Source organism: Sapajus apella, unplaced genomic scaffold (assembly GCF_009761245.1).
Source record: "Sapajus apella isolate SASKATOON/1434 unplaced genomic scaffold, GSC_monkey_1.0 scaffold123, whole genome shotgun sequence".
NCBI lineage: Eukaryota > Metazoa > Chordata > Mammalia > Primates > Cebidae > Sapajus > Sapajus apella.
The window spans coordinates 3,597,955-3,614,391 of NW_022437063.1; the positions used below are offsets into that span (position 1 = coordinate 3,597,955).

Below are 16,437 nucleotides of genomic sequence, written 5' to 3' on the forward strand. Positions count from 1 at the left end.
ATCAAAGACCAAAGCAAGGTTTGTGGCCGCGATGCAGAGAACGTGTGTTTTTGGACATGTTCAGCTCTCCGGCTGGCTCTTTATTTTTTTTTTAAAATGCACCAGTTACTCCAAATGCACTGTTGGCTGCATTTGGAGTAATTCATCTTGGTGATGAGTCAAGAGACATCAAGGAAAGAGTGTCTTCAGTGGCGGCGGGATGAGTCACGAAATTTCTACAGTGGCATGAAAAAAACCGGCTTTCGAGACTTAAGTGATTAACGGCTCAATGATTTCCAGCCGGTCCCAGTGTTTTACACTAAGCAATTAAGCTTGCAATCTGGAATGAAGTACTTCAACCTGAAAGTCCCTTAAAAGCAACACCCGGCACTTTGTGCATTCAGGTTTTAAGTAGATCTCACCTGGCAACCTTGCCCTCCTGTTCTCCTAAAGCAGGGGTGAAGCCAGGCAGGGGAGGTGAGCGAGCCGTGGGCTACGGTCCGGCAAGTCCCGAGCCGGCTAAGAAAGTGCCACTGTTAGTGGCTGGGTGGCGCATGCCTGTAATCCCAGTACTTTGGGAGGCCGAGGCCGGCAGATCACCTGAGGTCAGGAGTTCAAGACCAGCCTGACCAACATAGTGAAACCCCGTCTCTACTAAAAACACAAAAATTAGCCAGGCGTGGTGGCACACACCTGTAATCCCAGCTACTCCAGAGGCTGAGTCAGGAGAATCGCTTGAACCTGGGAGGTGGAAGTTGCAGTGAGCCAAGATTGCGCCACTGCACTCCAGCCTGGGTGACAGAGTGAGGCTCCATCTCAGGAAAAAAAAAAAAAAAAGAAAGTGCCGTTGCTGAAATCATCTCAAGGTTCGTGGAGCCCACACCTGGGCCCAGCGCCCGTCCTCTGACCCTTTTCCCTGGAGGGATGTGGACAGAGGAAACCACCCCAAATCCTCGGCCATGTGACCTGGGACGCGTGTCCGAAGCCGGGCGAGCCCGGCCACCCGCAGGCCGCAGGCACCTACCCGTGAAGTCCTCGAAGCACTCGCAGGTGTAGCCGCCCTCGCGGCTGCGGCAGCGGCCGTGGGCGCCGCACGGGCTGGAGTAGCAGAGGTCGATCTCCGTCTCGCAGTAGTCCCCGGTGAAGCCGGGCGGGCACCGGCAGCGCAGGCCGTTGATGGGGTGGATGGGCCGGAAGAGCACGGTGGTGGAGCTGAGGAAGGGCGCCGAGCTGTCGAAGCGCAGCACGGAGACGCACTTCATGTAGTTCTCGCAGGGCTCTCGCAGACAGATGTTGTCGTCGAAGGGCAGCACGCGCTGCGTGGAGATGGTGGTCAGCAGCGTCCGGTTCAGGTAGATCTGCTCCTGCAGGTCCTCCGACGGGAAGAACTGGCCGCGGACGCCGCCGGGCAGCAGCGCCGAGAAGGTCACGTTCAGGATGTTGGCGCTGACGTCGGTGTCGTTCTGGACGTTGAAGACGAAGACGTCCTCCTTGCTGGTGGACAGCACCGCGGCCACCCCCTCCACGAACAGGGCTAGCAGTGGGGACAGGAACTTCTCCTGGGACATGTTTTCCAGGCGGACGGTGATGCTGTTGGTCAGCATGTCGTCCGTGATGATGGTGACACGCAGGGTGCAGAGGGCCGTGACGCTGTGGATGCCGTCTGCAGACACAAAGAGAGCTAGGGTCACTCAGACGCCGCGGGAGTCACAGGTCCTACAGGCCCCATCCCAGGAGCATCCTCCAGCATGCATGGCAAAGGGGAAGAGAGCCTGGGTATCCCCACTCCCCATTCCCCACCCACGACCACCCCCTTGACCCTCCCTCCTCCAGGACCCTGATGCCCACCTGGCTTCCTAAAGCACAGCGTCAATAACGTCTCTCTTTGACCCCGAAGCTCCCAGAGGGCCCCAAAGCGCTCAGCAGGGCACCCTGATGACCACCGGGATCCAGCCCCTCACTGCCCTAGACTCCTTGCACGCTTTGCTCCAGCCACGTGGGGACTTGAAGCCCCCTTTACCTCCTCCGAACCTGTCCCAGCCTCCAGGGACCCCACCCTGCCCAATCCCCCAACAATTCTTCCTGTCTCCCAGCTCCGCTCAAACTCTGCAGTGCCCGGAGAGCCCGCCCTGGTCCCGCCCAGGGGACACCCCCACTGACGTGCTGTGCTGGGCGCCCCACTTAGCTTGGCCATACCCATGCCCCTCCACACTCCCAGCACACGGGAGGCACTGAGGAGTACCGCTTTACAAAGACACGCAGCGGCCACTCAGCCAGCAGTGAACAAACCACCAGGCAAGGTCCTCAGGGGTCTGAGGTCAAGATGATGGCACACCTGGGTTGCAAAGGCGAGTGCAGCACCCGTTCCAGGGCAGAACGGGATGTTCAAGGGGCAGGCCATGGGGACCGGTAGCTCCCAGCACAGAGCAGCAGCCCCTGTCCAGGGGCCTTCACCTGCCGCCTCCAGACCTGAGCTCAGATGTGGGGAGGGATTTGCAGAAGAGCCTGCCAAGGCCACGCCATCCAGGCCTGGCTCGGATTCTGTGTTCCAGGGGCTCCCCCACCCCATGAAGCCCCCTGCCTGTGGCCCCCACAAGAGCTCCCACCCTGGTTTTCATGGAGCATGGGGCCCCTGTGGCCCCTCAGAGTCCTGTGCCTCAGTAACTGCCCTAGTCAGGAGGACAGGAGCCAGGCAGGGAGCCACAGAGGGCCAGGCCCTCCTCACTCTCATTCTGGGGACTGTGAGGAAGCATCTGGAGAGGCCACCTCATCACCCCGAGCCTGGCATCATGTCCAACAAGGCACAGTGGCACGGGGAGAGCCCACGGGGAAACAGGGACCCAGAGCAGCAGGAAGCTCCACACCTGGCCCGAGCTTTCCTGGCACCAGGAGGGACTTGGAGTCACGTAATTTGTCTAAACAACAAAGAAACACAACCAGCCACCCCAGAAGCCACAGATGCGTCCAGGTGTGGTGGACCCAAGATCCCAAGAGATTCTAACAGAACCCACATTACCCCCAGTTAACAGGCAAGGAAAACAGAGACGCGGAGAAGCCGGATTTCATCACACCCAGGAACGCGAGCCTGGCTGGGGGTGCCCAGTTCCACCCCAGGAACGACACCCAACTTGTGCACTGGGCGCTGTTGTCTGTCTGCCAGGTGGCACTCAGGACAGTGTGGCAAGTCAGGACTCGGAACACGAAACTAACATGTGTACAGGCTCAGTGTGGGGAGGGCACCTCTGGCTCTGGCATAAACACACAGGCCTCCGAGGCTACACAGTTCTGTCAGCAACTCTCACAGAGCACCTCAGAGGGGACAGGGGCAGCCAAGAGGGCGTCTGCAGCTCACAGAAAGAGGCCAGTGGCTGTAAAGAAGAGGAGTAGAGAAAAACACAAATGAGGCTGGACCAGGTGGTTCACACCTGTAATCCCAGCACTTTAGGAGGCCAAGGCTGGTGAATCACAAGGTCAGAAGTTCAAGACCAGCCTGGCCAACATGGTGAAACCCCATCTCTACTAAAAATACAAAAAAAATTGGCCGGGCGCATAGGCTCACGGCTGTAATCCCAGTACTTTGGGAGGCCAAGGCGGGTGGATCAAGAGGTCAGGAGTTTAAGACCAGCCTGGCCAAGATGGTGAAGTCTCATCTCTACTAAAACTACAAAAATTAGCCAGGTATGGTGGTGGGCACCTATAATCCCAGCTACTGAGGAGGCTGAGGCAGAAAGTTCCTTAGAACTGGGAGGTGGAGGTTGCAGTGAGCCGAGATCACGCCACTGCACTCCGGCCTGGGCGACAGAGCGAGACTCTCTCTCAAAAAAAGAAAAACACAAATAAGGCCAAAAGGTCTGAGGCAAAGGACATGGTGGGAGATGGCCTCAGAGAGTGCGTTCCCTCCCTCCCCGACCCCAGGCGCTCCCGCTCTGAAGGGGGCCTCCACTCCCCTGTCCTGGAGCGGGGTGGACCTGAGACTGCTGGGCCCCGCAGGAGACACATCCTTCAGTCCCTGGCCCAGGCTGCAAAAGGGCTGGAAGGTTCTGCCTCCTTCTTCCCGATGCCTAGACCCTATACGAGAGAGGGCACATCGGGGAGAAGAAGGCACCGCCATCCAGGGCCCTGGCCAGCGGAAGCCCCAGACCCCAGATACGGCCCACCAGGCTGCTGAGGCTTGAGCCACCCCAGGGTGGGCCCAGACACCACAGAGCAGAGACCAGCCCCACGCTGAGCCTGGCCACACTGAGCAGGTAACACGGCCAGCGCTGGAGGCCACTGGGTTTGGGACGCTTTGTTACACAGCACCAGACAAGGAAACCAGCACAGTCAACTGGCAGGCCAACCGCTCAGAAACTTACAACACTAACCCTCACTGCCCCGTGCAGAAGCAGTAATGCTTTGCTGGGAACTGGACCATGTCTCCTCAAAATGCATGTGTTGAAGTCCTAACCCAAGGGGGTGGGTTTTGAAGATGAGGCCTCTGGGAGGTGATGAGGGTTAACGATGAGGTTACGAGGGTGGGGCCGCATGGGGAGTCGCATGCTCACGGGAGGAGACAGCAGAGAGCTCACTCCTCTCCTCTACATCAGGACACAGCAAGAAGGCACCGTCTACCAGACAGAGAAGCAAAGCCCACGGGAACCTGGCCACGCTGCCTCCCTGATCTTGGACTTCCAGCCTCAAGAACTGTAAGAAAACAAATGTTTGTTGTTTTAGCCAACCAATCTGTGGGGGCGTTTTTGGTTTGTTTTTTTGAGATGGAGTCTCGCTCTGTCACCAGCCTGCAGTGCAGTGGCACGATCTCAGCTCACTGCAACCTCTGCCTCCTGGGTTCCAGCAATTCTCCTGCCTCAGCCTCCCGAGTAGCTGGGACTACAGGTGCGTGCCACCATGCCCAGCTAATTTTTGTCTTTTTAGTAGAGATAGGGTTTCACCATGTTGGCCAGGATGGTCTCGATCTCTTGACCTCGTGATCCACCTGCCTCAGCCTCCCAAAGTGCTGGGATTACAGGTGTGAGCCACCACGCCCAGACGATCTGTAGTATTTTTCAATGGCAACCCTGGAAGACTGGCATATATTAATATAATTCAATGAAAATAAACATACTAAACACGGTGTTAACGTTAACATAAGTTAATAGAGTATTGCCTTATGCAATGGTCATGAATAACTTAATTTGCTACATCCCGTTTACATATTCCTCTGCCAAAAATAAATCGTAAACATTCAGTGACCCTAAGCTTAAGCAGTCATCCCTCTGGAAGCCTAAACACACACACAAAAGACAAAGAAAGCACCTCAATGCCTATCAGCTGGGAAATGCATAAGCCAATCGGAAGAGCCACACGATGGAATACTACGCTGCCATGAACATAAGTATGTCTAAAATACGTGCAAATAAAGTGAAAGGGATAGGCACAGTGTGGTTCCATTTTGTGAGGGGGCTGCTTTACTTATGTATGAACACATTATATATGTATAGAAAAGTCTGGAAAGATGGCGGCGACTCCTAGACAGGACATGAAAGGATGGGGTGGAAGAGAGAGGACCGCCTTCCTACTCTACTGCTCATTTTGTGTTATTCAGATTTCCTGCAATTAGCACGTACTATTTGGGTTTCTACAAATGCAATACTTTTTGTAACAAGAAAAAAGGACACCTTGAGCACACCTATGTTCACAGCAGCGCTGTTCACAAGAGCCAAAGCATGGATGTGACCTGGGTCCACCGGCAGATTAATGGATTTAAAGAAATATGGTCTGGCTGGGCGCGGTGGCTCTTGCCTGTAATCCCGGGACTTTGGGAGGCTGAGGTGTGTGGATCACCTGAGGTCAGAGTTTGAGATCAGCCTGGGCAACATGATGAAACCCCATCTCTACTAAAAATACAAAAATTAGCCGGGTGTGGTGGTATGCGCCTGTAATCTCAGCTACTCAGGAGGCTGAAGCAGGAGAATCGCTTGAGCCCAGGAGACAGAGGTTGCAATGAGCCGAGATCGTGCCAGTCCACTCCAGCCTGGGAGACAGAGTGAGGCTCCTTCTTCCCCCAAAAAAGAAAAGTCTTGGAAATAGCCTATGACCCATAGGCATTGCTTGGCCATGTACTGAACACCCCTGGGGCCTGCCAGCCTCAGTTTCCCTCCACCATTGTCCTCGCGTGGTAGCCAGAGTGATCTTCCTAAAACAGGGACCTCATCACCCCTCTCCTTTGGGGCCCCTAATAAAATCCACACCCCTCTGTCCTATGGTCTACGTGATCTGGCCCTGTGATCCTGTGACAGCTCTTCCTGCCCCAGGGCCTTTGCACATCTCCTGACTGAAGCACTTCCCTCCTTCTCAGACACTGGCTGCACCCCAGGGTCCCTACTGGAGGACCCTCCATGCTGAGCCCCTTACTCCCATCGGCCACATCCCAACTTCAGTTCTCATACAAGGGCAGCAGGGCGCTCTCTCTCTCTTTTTTTTTTTTTTTTTGCGACTGAGTCTCATTCTGAGTCTCAGCTCACTGCAACCCCCACCTCCTGGGTTCAAGTGATCCTCTTGCCTTAGCCTCCTGAGTAGCTGGGATTACAGTCATGCGCCACCACGCCCAGCTAATTTTTGTATTTTCAGTAGAGATGAGGTCTCACCATGTCGGCCAGGCTGGTCTTGAACTCCTGACCTCAAGTGATCCACCTGCCTCGGCCTCCCAAAATGCTGGGATTACAGGCGTGAGCCACCGAGTCCGGCCGAGGGCTCTGATTTTCTTATTTGTTTATATCTGTTTCTTTCCCTGTGAGTCCCTGAGAACCCAGAACCTGTAGGTCTCGTTCCTGCTGCACCCGTCACATCTAGAACAGTTCCTGGCACTCAGAAGCCACTAGATAAACATTTGTGGAAGAAAGGGGAGGAAGGAGGAGGAGGGGAGAGAGGGAGGGAGAGGCAAAGGGGCAGAGAAGCATGGTGTCACTTTAACTCCGACATTAATATTTACACAAACAGCATAAAAGACTCCATTTTGCATGTGGGCTATTTTTTTGTTCCTGTTTGACTTTTTTTTTGAAAGGTCCATTACAATAATACAGATAGAATATTGTTTGCTTCCTCGTGGCGGCTGTTATGAAACATGCTTTTATCTTAAACCACACATGGATGTGTTTGTTCTGGCCTGATAACGCAGAGATCGTACTGATTTTAAGCTAAAAGCCCAGGCCTTCTTGGGGTGCCCTGAGCTCCTCTGACCCCCACAAGAGGGGTGGAGGCTCCAGCCCTGGGCAGGAGGTTCCTGGGCAGCCCAGGAAGGCATAGCACAGAGAAACACCCAGAACAATGAGCTATATTCTAGGGACATCCATCTTCACTCAGGGACAAGATGATGACGTAACAAACGGAAAATAGCATTAAATATTAAGACCGTGAAATGTGCTGGAGAACATGACGTGCACCCTACCATTAATCCTAACATCAATTTCCGTCTAGACCATGGGCCTGCCCAGGGTACCCGGCCACAGTGAATTTACTTTCTCCTTAAGTAGTCTGGGTTGGATTTTGAACCAAGTGCAGCTTAAGCCTTCAGATACACGTATCTAAACGTCACCAATACCGAATGCTGAGCCAGCACAGCCTAACCCCACGATGGAACAGGACGCGGCTAAACCACACAGTAGCACAACTTCCATTTTTGGCAGAGACAGATCAGGACAACATGAGGTCAGGTTACAAGAAATAGGCCAAGCATGGCAGCTCACACCTGTAATCCCAACGCTTTGGGAGGCTGAGGTGGGTGGATCACCTGAGGTCAGGAGTTCGAGACCAGCCTGGCCAACGTGGTGAAACCCTGTCTGTACTAAAAATAGAAAAATTAGCTGGGCATGGTGGCGTGTGCCTGAAATCCCATCTATTCAGGAGACTGAGGCAGGGGAATCACTAGAACCTGGGAGGTGGAGGTTGCAGTGAGCCAAGATGGCACCACTGCACTCCAGCTGGACGACAGAGTGGGACTCCATCTCAAAAAAATTAAAACAATTTTTTAAAAAAAGGAAGGAGTTACCCTTTCACACAAAACAAAGAAGTTTCTACCTGAGCTCAGGAGCTGTCAGCACTATTGACAGTGGTTCTGTCTGCGTTGCTGATTTTGTTTCTTAAAAAACTTAATTTTTTTTTCTTTTTTTTTAAAATATATATATTTTTTTATAAGATGGGGTTTCACCATGATGGCCAGGGTGGACTTGAACACCTGACCTCAGGTGATCCACCCACCTCAGCTTCCCAAAGTGCTAGGATTACAGGTGTGAGCCACTGTGCCTGGCCTGAAACTTAATTTTAAAACAGTTTTAGATTTACAAAAAAATTACTAATACAGAGGGTTCCCAGAGACCCCACACCCAGGCCCCTATTAGTTATGTTATGACATTAGCATGGTAGGTTTGGGAGTTTTTTGCTGGTTGCTCATTCTGTTGCCCAGGCTGGAATGCAGTGGCGCCATCACTGCAGCTTCAGACTTGAGCTCCTGGGCTCCATCGATCCTCCCACCTCAGCCTCCTGAGAAGCTAGGACTTGCAGGAACACGCCACCACGCCTGGCTGGGTTTTCTGTTTCTGTTTCTGCTTTTCGTTTTTTGCAGAGGGGAAGTCTTGCAACGTTGCCCCGGATGGTCTCACATTCCTGGCCTCAAGCGATCCTCCCACCTCAGCCTCCTAAAGTGCTGGGATTCACAGGTGTGAGCCGCTGAGCCTGGCCTCAGCATTTGTCATAAGGAATGAGCCGTACTGACACATGATTAACTGAAGCTCGTTCTTCTGCAGATTTTCTTCATTTCCACCCACTGTCCTCTCCTGTCCCTGGACCCCATGCCACACACAACTCCCCTGCCCGTGGCGGCTTCTAGCCTTCCCTGGGTCTGGGACCTCTACGGTTTTCAGGGGCTGCGGTCTGTGACCTTTAGGTGATGCTGCCTTTCTGCCTCACACTGTCCTCTGCGGTTTTATTTCTGTGCGTGAGTACAGGTCAGGTTCACAGTCTGAGGTCTTCTTGATTTTGGGAGGCACAGCACCCACCCAGCACGTTCTCTGCCCACTCTCTAGGCGTTCCCCCCAGGGCTCCGCGGCACCTCAAAAGTGGTCAAGTGCCATCCCTGCTTTCCCGGAAAGGATGAGTCACCTCATTGTGGCTCAGGCGTGGGAAGGAGACAGAGCAGATGGCACAGCATGAGGCTGTGGGCCCCTCCGGCAGGTGCTGCACAAACCTGGACCACTTCACAGGGAGGAACTTTCTGAGTCTCCATGGAGGATGGGACCTGCCCAGTCCCCCTGACTTTCATGAAAGACTTTGCAGTCGGATAATGATCCTCCACCATCGCATTCCCCATGGTGGGCTCACGCGTGGGGCAGTGGGGGCAGAGGTCGCATCATGGCCTTCAAAGAGCAGGCAGCGCTCAGGGGTCAGGAGACAGTGCCACAGCTCCGAGACTCGGTGGCAGGTGATTGGCCGCTGTGAGTGAAGAGCAGTTCAGCCCACGCTGGATGGCCCCAGGAGACGGGAGTGGGTTTTCTAGGAAAAAGGGAGTTTGCCACACAAAGTGGAGGGGACAGGCCTCCCGGAGCAAAACGCAGGAAAAGCAGCAAGGTCAGCAAGGTGGGGAGGGGGGCATCAGCTCCCGGGGCCGCCAGAGCAAAGGGCTGCCACTGCATGGCTGACAGCAGACATTCACTCTCTCCGTTCTGGAGGCCAGCGGTCTGAAATTCAGGTGTTGGCAGACCCGATTCCTCCTGGAGGCTTGCAGGAGCGTCTGCTCCGGGCCCCACTCCCAGTGCTGGGACCAGCAGTCCTAGGCGTTGGCTGGCTCCTGGACACACCCCTCCAGCCTCTGCCTCTGCCATCAAGTGGCCAAGGCCCTCTCCGTGTCATCGCCATGCCTCTGTCTTCTGTTCAGGGCAGCGGAGGCCGGCACGGCCTCATCACAACACTTGCCTCACAGCTGCAAAGAGCTTCTTTACAAACAACGTCCCACTCCGAGGTTCCAGGTGCATGTGAATTTTGGGGAGACACGAGTCAACCCCAGGAATGCAGAGTAGTGGGGAGACACGGGCACGGAGGCAGGGGGTGGGTGGACCTCCGACTGCCGCTGGCCTCATGGGCTCTTGATGCGGGGCAGGGGGTGGGGGGCCTGAAGGACAGATGTCCGCAGAGGTGTGGACAGGACCCATGCACCACCCGGAACCATCATTGGCCCCTTGATAGGTGAGGATGCCAAGGCACAAAGAAGCTGGATGTACCCAGTAAGGTCACTTGGGCTGAGTGGCAGGGCCCAGATTCACCTGAGACCAAGTCCCTATTGACGGTGGACATGATGGACACAGGGGATGGTCCAAGAGGACTCTAGTCGTGGCATGGGAGGGTCTGCTGAAGACACGGAGGAGGAAAGGCCAGTTTCCGACCCACTCAGGGCCTTGGGGATGACCCAGTGAGATGGAGCCACAGGCAGCTGTAGATGCAGCCAGTGCCGGAGGGAAGCAGGGGCCCACTGGCTCACTGTGAGTCTCCGTCACCACCCCATGCACCACAGCCTGGGGGCTCCTCCCCTCTCCCATCACCAACGCCCCTAGAGGCCTGGTTGGGGCAGCCCAGGATGCCCTCGGGGTCCAGGGCCAACCCCTGAGGTCGGCTGTGGTCACATCCACAGGATGATGCTTGCTGTCCAGCGGTAAGAGACACAGGGTGCGTGCCTGTCCTTCCCGAGGCCTTCACAGCAGGCAGGGAGGGCCATGCTTGGTGGCTCCTGGGGGCTCCCATGCAAAGCCGGGGAGCTCTGAAGTGGCCGTGTGCCTCTCGCTCTCTCCCAGGTTTGCTCTGTTTTGTTTCAGAGGCCAGATTGGAGCCAGACAGCAGGTGCGATGTGTCGCTCCCGCAACCCGAGGGCGTCTGGCTTTCCTCCTTTCCGGGCAGCAATCTAGGACCTGCGTCTCACGAATGCAGGTTCACTTCACAGGAACGAGGTGACACGTGCTTTCAGGGTTGGGGGCGCTGCACATGGCAGGATGGCAAGCCATGGGAGGAGGAGTGAGCCTCGGACCCAGGAGAGCAGTCTCATCCCAGCACCAGCGTCTCCAGCAAGCTACATCATAGAAAAGTCCAGGTGCTGCTCACAATGCCTTGGGAACGAGGTCCTATGCTGACCTTGTAGTCAAGGTAAAAGGCACATCTCTGCCTGGGGTCGGGGTGGGGAGGGCAGAGCCAGCCTCCTCTTCCTCCTTGTCCCCGTCTGTGCCACTGGACGATGGGAGGGAGGCCCTCCTGAACCCCAAGGACGCCTACACGTTGGTTTCCTTGGTTTCTCCTCTTTGGAATCCGTCCACATCCTGTAATCCCACCACTGATGTCCCCTCGGGCTGCTGCAGGTGGGCCCTTACACGTCTTCCCCTGCTGCTCTCACCTAGTCTTAGCCTCGGACAAGCACCCCAGGCAGCCAGCACCCACCTCGACCCTCCCCAGAGTCTGGTCCCAATGCCTGATCTGAACCTTAGGCCCCCACCTGAACCCAAGCGGCAGGTCCCAGGCAAGTCACTTAACCTGGTGGAGAGGCTGCTGGGATCTGCTAAGAACAGCAAAGCCCTTCCTCCCACAGCCAAGCACGGATCACATGGAAATGCACAGGCAGGCAATGGGAAGCCCATCGATGGGCAAATTAAGAGCATGTCAACGGTCCTCTGAAAAGCTTCTAGAGCTTCAAACATGCAATCATTCAAATACACAGGCCATTTTATCTTGCTGCATGACGCTGTTTCCAAGGCACGCTTCTTCACCTAACATCCTTCCTCGCCTCCAAATTACAAAATCCTAGAAATGACAAGAATTATTCTGTCACAAGATATGAAGGAGAGCACAAAAGAACCGCATCCCAAGACTATCAGCATTGGATGAGTCAGGATAAACATGACATATTATTATGACTGAAAACACCCAGCTTCAGGTGGCTGAGAATGAGGAGGCCTCAAAAGGGAAGGACGCTCTGACACACGCTACAACCCAGGCGAGCCCTGAGGACACCACACTGAGCGAAAGAGGCTGGTCACAAAAGGACGAATACTGTCTGCTTCCACTTCCACGAGGTCCCGAGAACAGTCAAATCCACAAATACAGCAAGCAGAATGGTGGGCGCCAGGGACCAGGGGAGGGCCATGGGAGGTGGTGTTGAATGGGGACAGTCTAGTTGGAGAAGATGAGGAAGTTCTGGAGGCGGATGGTGGTGACCGCTGCACAACAGTGTGAATGCACTTACTGCCACTGAACCGCACACTTAAAAATGGCTAAGATGGACTATTTCATAAGATTTCTTGCAACCAAAAAGAAAGAAATGAATGGGGGGGGAAGAAATGAGGAGAAATAAAGCTACGAAGATACCTAAAACCTCCTTCTCAATGTCGCTCCCAAGTTTATTACTTATGGTAAAATCACATGATCTTCGATAACACTGATTAAGAAATTTCTCTCCCGATTTCGCCCATAAAATGAAGCTCGTATCCAAAGGCAGAAGTTAGAATCGAATGTAGGAGTTAATGCTAATGAGATGCCCCATCTTATTCCAACGTAGCTCATCACCTCTCTGCTTGATGGAACCTTCTGGAAGGCTGCAATCATAACAGGTCCCACTGTGCCCCAGGAAGGTGTGTTCACACACGAACGTGGCCAGCCCAACCCAGCCTAAAGAAGCTGTGGGCTGAGGCGTGGAGCAAATGCATTCCTGTCAGGATACGGAACTTTCATTTAAGAGTTAAGGATTGCTTCCTCAGAAAGCTCAACACAGAATTAACACATGACCCAGAATTCTATCCCTAGGCACAATTCAAAAAAATACATCCATACAACTTGTACACAAATGCTCACCACGGCATTGTTCACAATAGCCCAAAGTGAAAACTCAAACATCTGCCAATGTATGAATGCATAAACACAGTATGTTCCATCCATACAATGGAATATGATTCAGCCATAAAGAGGAAGTAGGCCAGGCGTGGTGGCTCATGCCTGTAATCCCAGCACTTTGGGAGGCCAAGGTGGTCAAACTGCCTGAGCTCAGGAGTTTGAGACCAGCCCGAGCAACATGGTGAAACTCTGTCTCTACCAACACACACAAAATTAGCCGGGCATGGTGGTGCACACCTGCAGTCCCAGCCACTCAGGAGGCAGAGGCAGGAGAATCACTTGAACCTGGGAGGCAGAGGTTGTAGTAAGCTGAGATGGCGCCACTTCACTCCAGCCTGGGCAACAGAGGGAGACTCTGGCTCAAAAAAGAAAACAGAAAAAGAAAAAAAAAAAAAAAACAGGAAGTACTGACCAGGCTACAACATGCATGAAACTCACAAACGTTCTGCCAAGTGAAAGAAGCCAGACACAAAAGGCCACGTAATCGTGATTTCCCTGCTACGAAACACCCTGACTCCACAGAGGCAGAAGCCAGGGCAGGGGGCAAGACAGACAGAAGTGATTAAGCTTACTGGGCATGGGGTTTCCTCAGGTGATGAGAATGGTCTAGAACTGCACAGAGGGAGAAGTTGCACATCGTAAATGTCATAAATGCCACTGAACTGTTCATTTTAAAATGGCTGATTTTATCATATGTGAATTTCACCTCAATTTTTTAAAAAGGAAAACAAGAGTTAAGAATTGATTCTTAGTAAAAATTTGTCTCATTTTGGCACGAGATTGTCCAAAAGGAGAAGGCCAGTCTAAAGGGCATTTCAAGAACGATTTGCTTCAAAGCAAGCTGTCGAATGAAGTCAGAGACGAACAGATGTCCCGAGAGGTGGAACCGCTTCTCCTTGCAAGAGCGGGAAGCCACCTTCCAACCCTGGAGACACCAAACTCCCCCACCTTAAAGATGCTGAGTGTGGCTTGGGTAGAACCAAAGTCACCACCATCTGTTTACACCACGAACTAAATATCACAGGAGGAGCCCACACAGCCCCACGTGCCGCAGTGAAGACACCAGCACAACTTCGACTGGGATCACACACGCGGAGTTTATCAGGAACCTTCTGTTATCTGTGCTTTGGCTCAAGTCCGCACAGAACAATCTGAAGGTATTCGTTTGCTGAACAGGAATCCTAACATCTGACCACAGGAAACCCCCCGCTGGGGGGTGCCGGGAACTCCCGAGGGGAGACGCTGAGTGACCAACAAGCCTGTTTTAAGATGAGAAGAAAAGGAGGCAGCCCGGGGCTTCAGCGTCCGGGTCAGGTTCCCCATGGCAGCACTGATGACTCTAGGGGGTGGCTAATTCTGTGGGGTGTCAGACCCCGGGAGGACGTTGGGCAGCATCCCCGGCTTCTACCCACTGGATGTCAGCAGCACCCCAGGTGCACGCCAGGCTGCCCGGGCCTCTGTGCCTCCTGACAGCGCCGTCCTGCGGCATTCCCCTGCCAGCTGAGCCAGCGGAGCCATTCCAGCCTCGCTCTTCCCTGCCAGAACCAGAAAGCCACCTCCCTGCCCCGTCCTGGAAAAATAGGCCAAGTTCCCCAAGGCAAAGATTAAACGACCAATGTAAAAGAACAAGTGGGCGCCTGGTTCTGAGCTGAAGGACGCCTTCCAGCATGACAATGCAGCCCTGAGCACCTGCCAAGGGACAGCCATATGTTCCCCGGCCCAACGTGTCCACAAGCCACTGCCAGCCCCAGAGAGCTGTGGCCAATGGGGATGAGACATTTCAGCAAACACAGCAACCGGCCCAACCCAGCCCTGCAGCAGGCCCCGCCCAGAGCTCTCAGGCTCTCCAGCCACTGCTCGCCGCAGGCCCAGGGAGGCAGGAGCGATCGGGGCCAGTCTGGAACATTCTAGGCTCCAGGCCTAAAAGTGACCATCCAGCACCCAGACTGGCTCCTCATCCAGCCACCTCAGCAGCCACAGCAGCAGGTGACCCTCGGCCTCCCTCTGCGTGCCCCTGGGCCACTATCCCCATCTTCCTCCTCTCCTTGCCCGGAGTCCCACACGCTCACACCTGAGGCTGGTGCAGCATCCGCTGATGGCCACTCCCGGGGCTCCGATGAATCCTGGGAGCTTCTCCGTCTCCAACAGGACCTGCTGGACTCAGGTTTGTCCCGACCCCCATGCTTGTCAGCAGTGCCTCTGAAATGCTGACTCATCTCCAGGGACCAACCTGCGTCAAGCCGCTCCTACCCCTGAGCCCGAGGCCCTCCTGTGGCTGCCAGGGAAAACCGTCGGGGCCCTGCCCTGGAAGCGCCTGCCACCCCAGGTGCGCCTCAAGCAGAGGCCTCTTCTTTGAGGAAAAGCTTCCCATGGTGGCTGAACCGGCACTGAAGCCACATCCCCCACGAGGTCATCAAGGAGCCTGAGAGCACAGCTGCCTCTGGGCAGGAAATGTGGGGATCCAGGGGATGGTGAGCTGAGAATTTTTGTGGTTATTTGAACTTTTTTTTCAGGAGAGGTGGAAATGAAACCTTATTTATTTTTAAAACCGGAGCCGTGCACACTGGCTCACGCCTGTAATCCCTGCACTTTGGGAGGCCGAGGCGGGCAGATCATGAGGTCAAGAGATTGAGACCAGCCTGGCCAACATGGTGAAACCCCGTCTCTGCTAAAAATAGAAAAATTAGCTGGCATGGTGGTGCGTGCCTGTAGTCCCAGATACTTGGGAGGCTGAGGCAGGAGAATCACTTGAACCTGGGAGGTGGAGGTTGCAGTGAGCCGAGATGGTGTCACTACACTCCAGCCTGGCGACAGAGTGAGACTCCATCTCCAAAAAAAAAAAACACTAGGAAACTGTATCACAGCCTGGGAGGAAACAGCAAATAATTAGGCTGTATCATCATTTCACGTAATAAGTTAGTGAAAATACAGTGAGGTTGCTATGAAAACAGTAAGTGCCAGCCAGGCCGCAAGTTCTTAAAGCCCTGGGCAAAGATGTATTTGGTAGCGGGGGCTGCCGCTCCTTTGCTCGAAGGGAGTCAGCTCATCCAAGCCCAAGTTGCTTCCTTGTCCGCCCTTGAAGTTTCTGTTGCCAGGGGTTTGTCTCAACTGGGCTCTGTCAATCCAGGGAGCTACGTAGGCAATGCTGGGTTGAGGCTTTCATCCCGTCTGCTCTATAAAACCAGGTTTTTCCAAAGCTGGTACTTCGTAACGCTGTTATAATCAAGTGGCCAACGGCTCCTGCTTCACTGTTCATCCCTAGATACTAGAACATATCACAGTCAAAACCCCTTCTCTTCACGGGCAAGATTGTCCTGTCATGTTGCTACACACAGCCTCAGGGCCCATCAGCCAGTAATCATGCTTCTCATAATCTAAGCGTGGTCACCCCTCGTGTTTTTGCACAGTCTCCAGGCTGAAAGATGCAGCATGTAATAATAGTTTTTTTTTGTTTGTTTGTTTGTTTGTTTTTGAGGCAGAGTCTGGCTCTTGCCACCCAAGCTGGAGTACAGTGGTGCGATCTCGGCTCACTGCAACCTCCACCTCCCGGGTTCAAGCGAT

At 54.1% G+C, this 16,437-nt stretch overlaps 1 protein-coding gene across 5 annotated transcripts in view; it reads right to left on the bottom strand.

The window, feature by feature from the left end:
- The window catches only part of CELSR1 (cadherin EGF LAG seven-pass G-type receptor 1), a 174,235-nt gene that overhangs the window by 101,087 nt on the left and 56,711 nt on the right, over nt 1–16,437 (bottom strand). For all 5 annotated transcript variants that reach the window (XM_032261488.1, XM_032261487.1, XM_032261489.1 and 2 more), the window contains exon 2: nt 1,004–1,642. In XM_032261488.1, the coding sequence (XP_032117379.1) occupies nt 1,004–1,642 (639 nt within the window). The remainder of the gene's footprint in view (nt 1–1,003; nt 1,643–16,437) is intronic.